General features: G+C 31.7%; 1 protein-coding gene across 2 annotated transcripts in view; it reads right to left on the bottom strand.

The window, feature by feature from the left end:
- ADGRB3 (adhesion G protein-coupled receptor B3) overlaps positions 1 to 13,834 on the bottom strand; it is a 765,428-nt gene that overhangs the window by 467,249 nt on the left and 284,345 nt on the right. For both annotated transcript variants that reach the window (XM_023230291.2, XM_023230292.1), the window contains 2 exons: positions 8,555 to 8,665; positions 2,442 to 2,603 (listed from right to left, as the gene is read on the bottom strand). In XM_023230291.2, the coding sequence (XP_023086059.1) occupies positions 2,442 to 2,603; positions 8,555 to 8,665 (273 nt within the window). The remainder of the gene's footprint in view (positions 1 to 2,441; positions 2,604 to 8,554; positions 8,666 to 13,834) is intronic.

Raw genomic sequence — 13,834 nt, forward strand, 5'->3', positions numbered from 1 at the left:
AGGCGTTAATAAGTGGTCTCTGGTAGAAAGATGGCAACTTGCATATGTCATCCTTATGAATGTGCATAACTAGTGGCTGGGAAGTAGGCTGTGAATGGAAAATTTGAGAACACTTTCCAACCCACTCAGACTCACATTTGGAGATCCTCATTTGCCATAATACTATCCTTGTGTGTTGAAAGCGTCTTGGCTATTCAAACACATGCTGATTAGATAAATTTATATTTCAAGTTACAGCATAATTCTTTATTGACATTTTTCTCATTATCAAGGACAGAAAACTTGATCCTGTATTAAGTCAATACTGTAAGTAGGGAACAGCTTTTAAGTATTCTTCCCAGAAAACCCACTCTACCCACACCCAAATGAAAATAAGTATCTACCCTTGTGGGATAAAGATTTCATTTCTAAAACATGTTGGTCAAATGATATGTAACCACAGTTAGATAGGAAGAAGAAATTCTATTATCGGAGGAAGAGATCTATTATACCGCATGGTGACTATGGTTAATGACTATATATTGTATTCTTAAAAAATGTAAAGAGAGTGGATGTTAAATGCTCTCAGCATAAAAATAACAACTATATGTAGTAAGACACTTGTTAATTAGTTAGATTTAACCATTTCACAACATTTGATATATATATATATATAATGTATATGTCATGTACAACATGACCTCAAAATATCATGTTGTACAAGATAAAAACATACATGTTACCTGTCAGTTTAAAAAATAAAATAAAATAAAATCCCCAGATCCTTACTTCTACTTGTTTTCCTTGTGTTGCCGAATGTACCTAGAATCTGTCTGCTCTATGAACCCTGTTTTTAATCATATTTTTCATCTTCTTCCCCCTCACAAACTCCTTAAACATTTTTTCTTATGAATCTTTTTAGTTTTTACTTCATGCTTTTTTCTTTCTCTAGTTTAATTCCCACTGAGCCTCACTGATTCTTCTTGTTCTTAGTGGCAATTATTGCTCTTTCCCAGTTAATTCTGCCTTTCTTTCATCATAGGCTTCAGTTCTCTGCCCTGCTTAACTTTTAATTCTACCTTCATCTACTGCTTTGTTACCTCCCAATTCTATTCTAAAGGGATCGCCCACCTCATTGCATCATTCCTCCATCTTCTGCCCACCACTTTCTTTACCTTTTATTTCCTCCACACTGTCCTTTTTTATTGTGATAAAAACCACATAATGTAAAATTTACCATTTAACCAATTTTTAGTCTACAACTTAGTAGTATTACCCATATTCATAATGTTGTGAAACAGATATTCAGACTTTTTCATTTTGCAAATCTGAAACTCTACAACCATTAACAACTCTCTCAGACTGTCTTTTAATGGATCCCCTTTGCACATTCTGCTGGAAAACTGACATTATTCCTGCTCTTACTCCATGCCACCCACTCTCTACTCTTGCTTTTAGCAACTGTGGAGTCAGTCATCTCTAGAAATGGAACTTAATGAGAAACTTCTAAGCACAAGCTAGCAGATGAAAGGCTGCTGCAGTACAAGTCATTTTCTTTACACGTGTCCCCTTTTGGAGGTCCCTGGACAGGCTGTGAATGCAAGTCCAGTGTCAACTGCAGCTGTCAGTATGTTTATAGTCACTCATCCACCACATAAATGGTTAGACAAAAAGATAAATCTGGAGATTCCTAACATCATGTGCTTTGAACTTTTGGAAACAAAGTCCAGAGCCCTATTGTTACTTATTTTTACATGGAAGTCAGTGGTCTGGGAGGAGAAATGTCTATAATATGCATGCGTGCATCAACTGAAGAACAAAATTGTGATGTAACATGGAAAGTCTGACACTAAGTGGGCATGCTATTGTTAACGCTTCATTTAACATTAAAGATCTCTCTCCCTCTCTGTCTCTCTTTTCATTAAGTTTCATTTAAGTTTACAAAGCAGTGGATACCTCTGATGACGAAAGTTACTTGAATGAAATAAAATAACAAAAAGTTATTTGGTCAGGGACACTCTTTTCTTTGATAGAGTCAGATAAGTGATAGAAAAACTGCTGACTGCCTGACAGACTATGTCAACCACTGCCTTAAGACATGAATATACATCATATTTTTAGTACGTAGGCAGATTACATTTTTCCTTAAGAATTCAATTGAACATTTTCACCATCTAAAACACAGAAAAGATATTTGAATCTTAAATACTCTTAGAAGTAGATACACAGATTAGAAACTGATATTTGCAGTGAAGAAGGGAGTCATTTACCTGATTTCTTGACTGCTTTAAAAGCAGAAATAATCACACACATCTTAAAATATTACAGTTGAATAATAATTACACTTATCCACTCTAATCAAAATGCCTATACCCATTTCATATGAAAATAACAAATCGTTCCAAATGCGTAGCATGACACAATTCAATAACATCCACAGTTGTAGTTGCTGCTAACACTACCTGGACAGAGGGCAGTGTTATTGCAAACCCTTGATTCTCTTAATGGGCCGCTGCAGTGTGTCCCGTAAGGTGATACACAAGTTCTGGTTCGCACCTGCGACCCTTGACCACAAGTAACTGAACATGTGCTCCACTGGGACCACTCTTCCACACCAGATTCACCTGTGTGCAAGACAACAAATAAACATGAAATACTGTCTTAAGTTTTCATCTAGTAAGCATTATACCAAACTGACATTATGACATGCAAGAATAATTTAAATGTAAAAATATGACCATACATCAAAAGGTACATGAAAACATTTCAGAGAAAAATGAAGTTTAAAGAGGAATGCATATAATGCTGATGCAAACACCAAGTTTTGCCATAACCTTATTAGCAAAATACTATTCACAAATTACACTGTACCATGGACACTATGAAGGAACTAATCAGCATTTTTCAATATGACTAATTGTTGAAGTGATTCTCTTCAAATTAATCTAAGACTTTGTATTTTGATGGAAAAGGAAGCAAAATATATTTCTAACCTTACTCTATGGCTTTGGTGAGCAAAAATATATTGATGTGTTCCTCCTTAGTCCTTTATTGCATAACACCCTTTCTAATGCTAGATGATGTGGAAACCCGGGAGCTTGGACACATCTAATTTATACTGTATTGAGCACTGACATTTATACTTTATTACTAGTGCAATTTCTACTTTTTCATACTATGATAGCTATTTATTTTGTGGTAATTTATTTAAATCCTTCTGCTAACAGTTTCACCTATGATCTAGAGTAGTGATTTTTCAACCCAAAATAAAGACAAATTTGTTGATAATTTTCATTAATTTGATATAGAACTAAAATTTATTTAAAATGGAGCTCTAAAAAGCCAATGAATATCTAAATTCATTAATTTTCTTCGAGTTAGCATCTCAATGAAACTATGTCGAATTTCTATTATTATGTCCCAAGGAGACTCAAAAGTCAACCATTTCTATGACCAATGAAATAGGCTTCTAATTCTATCATAGCATAATGTTCAGGATGAATTTTTAAAACTGATTTGAAAATTTGCAGTTGTTTTTCTCCAAATTCACACTGGATCATTTAGCTGCTGGCAGTTAACTACTTAAGTTAACAATTTAGTCATTGAAAAGTTTGTAGGTGAAATGTTTCTCAAAACTTTGTATCACTGATTAGTCGATCAAAGAGCAATTCAATAATATTTAATGTTTCTGTTTATAATTTGCCTTTGGAATAGAATTCAAAGGATAGAATATGATCATGTATTTGTCCATTGTTTTGTAGAGAGTCAGTAAATGACTTGAAAATTATTTGCAGGGCTACTCAAGGCAGCTGGTCCACAGACTAGTACTCTAGGAAAGAAGGAGTTTGGGCCAGAATGTAATTCAACACACAGGTTTTCTCAGTGAGAAGTTTGTTCTAAAAATAAAACGTCAGCTGAAATAAAACCTGTGCTTGATGAAGTAGTTGGTTTTACATTCTGATGTAAACTGCTTATTCCTTTGAGAAACATAATGGTCAGTTTGTGGACAAACACTGTTCCACTAACCTCACTTTGAGCAGTACCATTATGACGCATTTGCTCTTATATTGTTCTGCATCACGCACCCAGAGGCACAGATGACCATCTGTTTATAACTGGACATATATTGTAAGGGGACAGACAATGGTAACTGGGATAACAGATTACATCAAATGGGACTGCTTTGTGATCAGTGTGAATTGAAAATATTGTATAGATAATCCTTCATCATTTCAGAATTTTTTTCTTCACAAATTTATATATTGCTAATTTCATAAAAATGTCCTTGGATGACTGTCTGAATAACAGTTAAAGTCATGCTTCATAATTTATTCTTTCACATTAAAGAATACTCTGTCAAGATTGAAAATCATTATTCTATAAACCAAATAGAAGGATAACAGTTTAAAAAATCCACATATATGAATATATGTGCATATAAATTTAGCAATATAAAATTTAAGCTGAAGTTACGGAAAATATAATGTACTTTTTAAAATGATGTTCCAAACTGTGATGAGATTAAGTGAGGTATAAATATTATGGTTGCATGTTATTAATTAAAAGAAAATTACGAACAATGTGTATTCTATAAGTGAAATGATAAAGGTTATGAATAAAATTAGTTCTATTTTACCACAAAAGCAGCCTTTTTCCTCTTGCATTGTCATAATGACAGAAAAACATAATTTAACTAAACTGAGCAGTGAATTCAGATCAAGCCCTATATTTAAATTACTTTTGTACAAGTATTTAAACATTTGGGTTGCTTCTGAATGTATGATACTCCAATGATGCTAAACAGGCTAAGTAGTGGTGCCTGGATCATGAAAGTTTGATAATGAATGCTCAGAATTGGCCTTATCACTCTTCCTCTTTCTTCATTGATCAAAAATAAAGTAAATAAAAAAATAAAACATATTGTCTTTCAGATTTTGAATTAAATTTTTGCCAGTGAAATAGTGGCCTACCTATCAAAAAATCTTATTATAACTCGAATCCTATAGTTTCAGTGACATTTCCACTAAATACTTCTTTTTTCCATGCTGCCACTTCCTTATTTATAAAAGTATGAGGAACATTCTAGTCAAGAACATTAGGCCATTGTGAGAACAGCTAATATACATTATAAGAAAGATGTTAAAAATATTCAATGACATTAAAATAGTAAAGTATAAGACAAAGTATACTGTTTTTAATATATGTGTGTTTGGAGATAGTATGAACTAAAAGCTCTTGAGCCTAGCATGAAACACAAAAGGAAACTGGAAAAGCATTGCAATTAAAGTCAGAAGACCTGTGATTGATGGAAATCTACTGAATAATAGCTCTGTGACCTTGAGAAAGTCATTTTATTTCTTTGAATGTCTTTGATAAAATATTATATTTACTTCAAAATCTGTGAAGATTGAGCGAGATAATGTGTGAGAATGTATTTTAAATTATTAACAAAATGTTAATATAAACTTTTGCTAGTATCTTAAAGTCATGAAATTATAAGTGTACTTTTAATTTTATTTATTTATTTATTTATTTATTTATTTATTTATTTATTTACTTACTTACTTACTTACTTACTTATTGAGACGAAGTCTCACTCTATAGCCCAGGCTGAAGTGCAATGGTGTGATCTTGGCTCACCGCAACCTCTGCCTCCTGGGTTCAAGAGATTCTCCTGCCTTAGCCCCCCGAGTAGTTAAGATTACAGGTGTGCACCATCACGCCTGGCTAATGTTTTGTATTTTTAGTAGAGACGGGGTTTCACCATGTTGGTCAGACTGGTCTTGAAGTCCCAACCTCAGGTAAACCACCCACCTCGGCCTCACAAAGTGCTAGGATTGCAGGCATGAGCCACCACGCCCAGCCTAATTTTATTTTTTTTTAATTTTAGATAACATGTTACATAGTTCAAATTTAGGCTATTTTCCTCACTGTAATAAAAGACTACTTTTGTAAACATGTTTATAAATTAATTGAAGACTATGATACTTAAGCATAAGCAAATGTAACTAGGATATCTTAAGCCATCTTATTGGCATTTAATTTAGATGTCTATATTAAATACATGTATTTTTATGACATCATTTAATTTTATACTCCTTAACAATAAATAAAGATTGTGTGACAGGCTATTAGAGCATCATCCTTTATGTCCAAACTATGCTACTTTATCAAACGTTACTCTTTTTAAAAACTGTTACACTCACTTTATCACTCTATAGAAAGATTGATTTTAATTACAATCTTTTACTGATCATATTGATTGAAGAGGCCAGGTTACTCATTTGGAGAAGTAATTCTTAAACATTAAAGTGTGATAGCTTTTGCTTTTTTCTCCATGATTAATATGAAAATATATTGTCTTTCGTTATTGTTTAAATGTATGCTTTTGCCTTATTCTTTGTTCTCAAATTACTGTTAACAAATTTTATATTATTTATATGCAACAGTCATTTTTTTGGCTTAAAGACAAATACAGGGAAATATTTTATAAGTAAAGTTTAATTTTTATAAAATTTCATTGTGTGACACTTACCTGTATTTATTCAGACTACCTTAACACCTAAAGAAAGTATAATTTAGGAAAATATTTAAGGAAAACCTTCTTTTTCACATTATAATTGTCTTCTGTTAAATTATAAGTTTTTAAAAGTACTTAAAATAATGTAGTTTTCCAGTTTTACATCAGTACTGAAATAGTTTAATTTTAAAGTCTTATACATGTCTTTATGTTTGTCTATACTATATTTGGTTAAAACAAAATAATAAATATTTATTACTTATCATTTTGAGATTAGTAATTCCTTACTAGGAAAACACAATGTTCCTTGAAATTTGAATTTACCAAAAGGGTATTGGCTGAAAATTGTGAACTGAACTATGTCACAGACAAATCAAAAAACTTGTACAAAAACTTTTGGCCAAATTGCATAATATTCATGCATAAACTAACCATGCTACGCTATTGGAAATTTAAAACTATCATTTTCCATTTCACTTTCTATTGACTCCAATTTTTAGGAACTTCAGTAAACCAGTGTCTGCCATGTCTTTTGCACAAATAAAATACACCTTTTTTAATCTTGCAGAAATGCCCCCATGAGATGGTGCTGACAAAGATGAGTAGTCAGCCCATGCCCGTGTGTCTCTAATCTCTGCTCAGTGGTTGAAACTTTTTGCTCCCTATAAAGAAGAGAAATACATTTAGAAATTTGGAAATTTGCCTAAACCTGTTAACGCACTTTTAGACTTGTTCAAACAAATAGTAAAAATGAAAATCAATTTTTCTTAAACAAGAAGGTGCACAAAAAGGGATCCAGATAAGCAAGTTTCTGCATTTCTGTATTTGGTTGCAATATATATCTCAAAAAAACTAAAAGTGAATCTTTGTAGAATTTATTTTAAACTTCCTGTTCTGAAAATTTGACCTCCTTACAACTAATGTATCAAAATCTTCTACTCACCCATTATTGAGAGCACAACTCTTTAATAATATTTGCATTTTTATATTGCAGATTCAGATCTAGTGTTCTAAAAAATATTATCCTAAGAACATGTGAACTGAAGGAAATATCCATTTCTTGGGGGAATTTCATCACTGTCAGTCTAAATGTCATGTCAGGAAACTGGTCATGTACTTGAAACTTCTGTATTAATGGCAAAACATCGAGACGTATACAATTTTTTAAGACATAGATAAAACTGTTAGCTTTCAATTTCCCAAAACAAAGGTGACAATTGAAAATTTACAAAACAAGTTTAAACGCTTTTTCTTTTAAGGATGTACTACATGCAACGTACTCAGATGGAATTAGACCAATTTATTATGATAAGAAAAAATATGAATACATATATTAGTTCAAATTCTGTAACTAAATAATTGGCATAAATTATACATACTCCAAATACTTACAGATATATTTGGAGGGAGGTTTTTTAAAAGTAATCTAATTAATTTAGAATTAATCATTTTATAAAGTAGAAAGTCATTTTAGTTGATATTTAATTAGTTGGAATGTGTTACAACTTACTTAACACTGTCAACTTGTTATTATTTAGCTCATATAACACAACTCTTTTCAAATAAAAATTATTAAAATTTTTAAAAGTTTATATTTTCTGTGCATTTTAACAATAATTAATACTTATAAGTAGGACCACAATTGAAAAAATTCAATATATTCAATATTATTAAAATAAAATTCATTGTCTAAAGTTTCATTTAAAGTTATAATTTTTGAAAGTCTTATGTCAATCAATTATTGAAGAAATAACTTTGCTGTCTTTCTTTAAACGTTTACTGATACATTTTAAGTAGTTAATTAGCATAAATGCTATTATGTAAATCCTAAATGTCCCACACTGAAAGCAAAATAATTCTTACATAATTTTTGTGCACTTTTCAATTCGCAGCTACTTTATTTATGGACTTTAACTGGTGACAAAAAAAAAAAAAAATGGTTCAAAAAAATATCAGCTCCAAAAACTGACAAATGTGCAGCAAAAGATTATGAAAACATGCAGTGGCTTCATTAAATTAACAACAATAAATATACAAATGTAACTAACGTATTACCAGTTTGTGCCATAAATTTAGCAGCATCAGCTTGTTCCTGAGGGACCCTTTTTTCATGAACAGATCGAGGTCGCTGACTTTTAATTGTATGATCTCCCATCATTCCAAATTCTAAAGACAGAATAAAGGTATATGAAAGCTTGTGTGTAGACATTTCTCACAAATTACATTACTGTCTCATGCAATATGTTCCTACACATACCTAGAAGATAATTATTAAATTCACAGTTCTAAACTTGCTAGGCTAATCTGCTTGGAATATCTCAAAACTCAAGTCAGAAAACCTATAAACATGAACAAGATTTCAAAAAACAATAATAACAGTCAATAAAATGACACATCAGATTTTAGTCAACTTAGCAGAGATACTGTACTCTTTTCTGATAATGTTTTGAAGCAATACATAAGAAAAAATACAACCACAGTGTTAACGGTTGTTTTTTTAGACAGAGAATCCTGACTTGGTAGCATGTGCTTCTTTGCTCAACAATGATCACCCCCAGAAGTTTGTCAGCAGTTTCCTTGTTACTAGATTACTCAGTCCTGTAACTTAACTTTTCTAAGGTAAACCCAGTCACTTAACAGACTACCAGAATACCTTTTTTTTTTTTTCCATCCAAAGATGAGGTTGCCCTTGGTGTCTTCAAAGGCTCATGGAATACAGTGGCCTTGGTCATTCTCATTATTCCCTTCCCTGCCCCAATAAATTCCTCCCCCCTTTTCTAATCACATGTAAAGGAATATTTTCTCTTTTAAAGTTATATTTATAAAATTTATCGTTTCCAGCCTTCTGTTATTTGATTATTTGATAGCAGAACTTTCAAGAAAGGCAGAAAAAAAATTATCTAGGAGTAACTCAGGAACAAATGGAAGAAAGAAAAAAAATAGTTGAGTAAAAGAACAACTTCTATGTAACATATTTTTAAAAATTCATATTATTAGAATTCTGCAAGAGATCTGTGCTTACTGAACTGTGACTGAAAAGTGGTTTTACTAAAATCAGAGCCTAGTGTATGAAATAGTTGTTGGTTCTGTCTCATAGGAGTTTAGACAGGGGAAGGGAATACTGAGGGGCAAGAAATTGTGCTGCTATCTTTTACATCAAGAAAATTACTAGGCCCTTAAGATCAGGTGTCTTAAACATGACAAAGATGACTGGGTGAAATGTGTTCCACTGACACTGCAGATAGTGTAATTAAGCAGTGTTATTTTGTAACCAGTAATTCTACCAATTCTTTTATGTAAGGAGAAAAGACTAGCATACATTTTCATCTGTCCTAGCAAATCTTCACATAAAAATTAAACCATGGCATCTGACTGATGTGTCATAATTTTTTTTTACAGATAATCTACTCAAAAGAACATCCCCTGAGAAATCCGAGAAATCTAAATGTGTGTTTGTTTTTGTCAGGTGACAAAATATCCAAGGCAGAAAATATAAAAGAATAGCTTCTATTTAATATATTTTTAAAATTCATTTGCTTAGATTTTGGCAATATCCTACACTGTAGTTATTTCTACTTATCAATAATAAAATGTCAGTGGGTTTGACCTTGTAAAATCCATCACTATTTTCCACTACTGTCAACATTCTTTCATTCCATTCATTTATGTGTGCTGTAAGTGGTGCCTAAACCATGTTTTGCCAGGCCATAAGAAGTATCTAATCACTCATTTAACGATTTTGGAAATTAATGATTTAGGAAGTTTATATGTAGAATGACTATCCAATATTTTCAAATATTATATGCAACTAGAATGTTTCTGGATATGAAATAGCACCGGAATTTAGTAGTAATTTTTATCAACAGTATGCTTCACCTTATTTCCTCCTGAATTTGTATTTTAAGTTGTGGGTATGTCTATTGTTTTCAGCATTTATGTCAGAGTATAGGTTTACATAAGTCACCTGGGGGCTCTGATTCTCACACTGAGGTAATTTTGGCACTGAGAGGGCAAAGAATGCTGAAAAGATGATTTCATGCCTACAACTTAATTATGTAGTAAATAACTGTATAACCTGTTCTAGCAGAAGGTAATTCTTCAACTCAGTGGCAGCATGATAACAGGCTGAAATCTCTTTTCTAAGGAAAATGGTTTATTTTTAACAGAGACTATGATTTCAAATTAAGGAGGTCTGAGTATGTCCGTGGGTCTTGGTCTGTCACCCAGGCTGAAGTGCAGTGGTGCAATCATAGCTCACTGTAAACTTGAACGCCTGGGTTCAGGTGATCCTCTCCCTTGCCTCAGCCTCCCAAGTAGCCAGGACAACAAGCACCATCCACTGTGCCTAGCTAATTTTAAAGTATTTGTTGTTGTTGTTGTTGTTGTTGTTGGAGCAGGGTATCACTATCTTTCCCAGACTGATCGCAAACTCCTGGCCCCAAGGGATCCTCCCACCGCTGCTTCCCAAATTGTTGGGAGTACAGGTAGAAGCTACCATGGCCAGCCTTGGGATGACTTTAAAAGGGGCATATTCAATTTTTAACACTTTCTTAAGTTTAAAACAAGTTGAAGTGTTCATTTTTTAAAGAATAGAACAAATTTAAGTAAATCATTTTATATTATCAGTTGGAATGTGATTTACATCTCTTAAAATACGTGTAATGCAAATTTAATTTCAATATCCTACAAATTAAATTTCAATATCCTACACTGTAGTTGTTTCTAATTATCAATACTCAATGTTATATGAATACTAGTGCTGACAGTTTATCATAAGTCACAATATTTGCAATAAGAAATTCTTCAATAATTTATGAACTTGATTACAAACTTATTAATCAGAAGTCTGAATTGGAATTGTTGATTATGGTTGTCACTATAATGTATCTGAAAAATTATTTTTAAAAAATGAGAATTAATATGAGGTCCTGATATAACTAAATTCCTTATAAGAGAGAAGACATTAAAATTCATTGATTTTTTTCAGATGGGAAAACAACACTATGGTGGTATTTTTTTGAATATTCCACATCCATTTTCTAGACTTAATTCAAATTTGTAATTGAAATATATAAACTATTGTCTAACCAAGTGTGTTTCTTCTGTCAAAGTTTATGTCCCATGTTTCAAAATAAAAAAATTTCTTTGGTTTAGAGTTACTATTAACAGTAAGATTTAACAGATCATGTTATGGTTCTCTCCACACCTCACAACGGGGTATTTTTAAAACATTTGTGTTGTCTTTCAAGATAGCATTATCTTCTTCACTTCTAATAAAAATTTAGGCCAATTGGATCATCCAAACTTAGGAAAAATCAATTATTTTTGCTATTGTTTTATGTGGTGAAAGCGGGTTGAGGTATACTTTTAGCATAGCAGGCTTTCTGAATAATATAAATTCTTCATGGATGGTTGATTCATATTCAAATGATTCTTAGTTGGCAAAGATAACATATTACATTAGTTACACGAGAAAAAGAACATAACCAAATAAAAAGATGATCTGCTTTGGTGAAAGCAATGAAAAGCAAGTTATGAAATCAAATGAAATAATGTATAGCATAACATTATATATGTACACATGGTACATGGTTTATGAATATACAGGGTTATTTCCTATACCTTTATGTTGATGTTATCAGTGAAGTGGTGGGTAAACAACTATGTTCATGTATAAAACCCAAATGATTAGAGATGACTTCCATGTTTAGGTACATTTTCTCAATCTTTCACTGTGCTTCTTGCTAAAAAGCAATAGGCTCTGGAAGTCACATACAATCGAAGTTACATGAAAGAAAAATTTTGAAAATAATTTCCTTCAGAACAATTTTATGTCATTTCTTCCCCAATCCAGGAATATGTAAGTAGATCATTAAAAAATAAATAGACTTAAAATTTGACTTTTGATAGTCAATCATTAGTTATAAAGTTTTTGTCTGGAAATTAAGGGTCATCATTTGAAATAAAATTCATTAAAAAGTTAAAACACAAACACATATCCGTTTCTTATTTTACTATGTGTATTTTTAAACATACAGACAAATACATCAATAGATTAGGAGATAAGAGTCATTACTGTAATCTGTCCAGCAATGGAAATACTATTTCACATTGTTAGTTATCTTTTGTTTACATGTCCACAGAAGTCATCCTCACCTATGCCATTATTGCTTCTCAACAAACTTCTGGAGTTATGTCCTACTTGCACTGTGTGGTCAAAGTGCACTACTTGTTGTTATGGGATTCGTCAAACCACTGTACCTTTTCTTATATTTTCCTAAACTTAAAACACCTGCATTTCTAGTGATGCCTGCAAGTAAGTCTCTCACCAAGCCCAACTCAAATGGCAGCACCTCCATGAACTGTCTCCTCATTAACCAAACATAACCTCTGCCTTCCTCAACTTCTATTTTTCTTGACTTTGAATTAAAAATGGACTTTCTTTATAATTATTAGACTGTCTTACTCTTTCTAGCAGATTATAAACTTCTAAGGAAAAGGAAGTATTACTTATGAATTTTAAAATCACTTCCTGCTTTGGAAATAACTGAAGTTCAATATTTATTTATCAAACAAATAAATTTTGCATTAAGAATTGTTTCTCCAAAATGCAAGTTTCTAGATGTCGAGAACCATTTCTTTAACTTGCTTAGTTCAATGGGGAGAAAAATAAAATTTTCTGTGAAGTACTTGAAAATTAGTTATGTATGATTATCATGGTCAAAATTCCTGCTGGCAATAAGGTTATTATCCATAAATATTCAGGTTATTATTAAAAAATTAAAATACTGCTTCATTTAAAAAATCAATGTCGCCGTCCTGAAACAAAGCTTTTTTTAAAATAAACATTTATTAATTAGTATCTTAGGAACAAAGTTATTCAGACGAATCAGAAATGGTTTCTGATATTTTAAAGCTCATAGTTCAAGGAAATCCATTAAACATGGCCTGATCCTTTGAAATATATAAAGCCATTATAATCAAAATATTATTGAGCTACACTTGAGACTCATTTTTTATATCAATTTCTTAAATACTGCAATGTCCTCAACTACAATGACTTGCTAATTTATCTCCAAAGAGAAAACAAAAATAATCTTTTAATGTGTCTCCAAAGAGAAATAGAATTAAATCTTTCAAGCCATACAATGTACATTGGAACTGATATCTCATTTATCACAACCCAACAAGAAAGAATATTAAAATATGATTTGCTGACAGGAGAAAGATTCCATCATCTGACTGGCTTAAGGTATTGTAGGCAAGTAAGTTCTGTTGAGAAGCAACCATATATTTTCTGAAAAATATTATTAGATTTAATGCCTTATAGGCTCA

This window comes from Piliocolobus tephrosceles, chromosome 5 (assembly GCF_002776525.5).
Source record: "Piliocolobus tephrosceles isolate RC106 chromosome 5, ASM277652v3, whole genome shotgun sequence".
Taxonomy (NCBI): Eukaryota; Metazoa; Chordata; class Mammalia; order Primates; family Cercopithecidae; genus Piliocolobus; species Piliocolobus tephrosceles.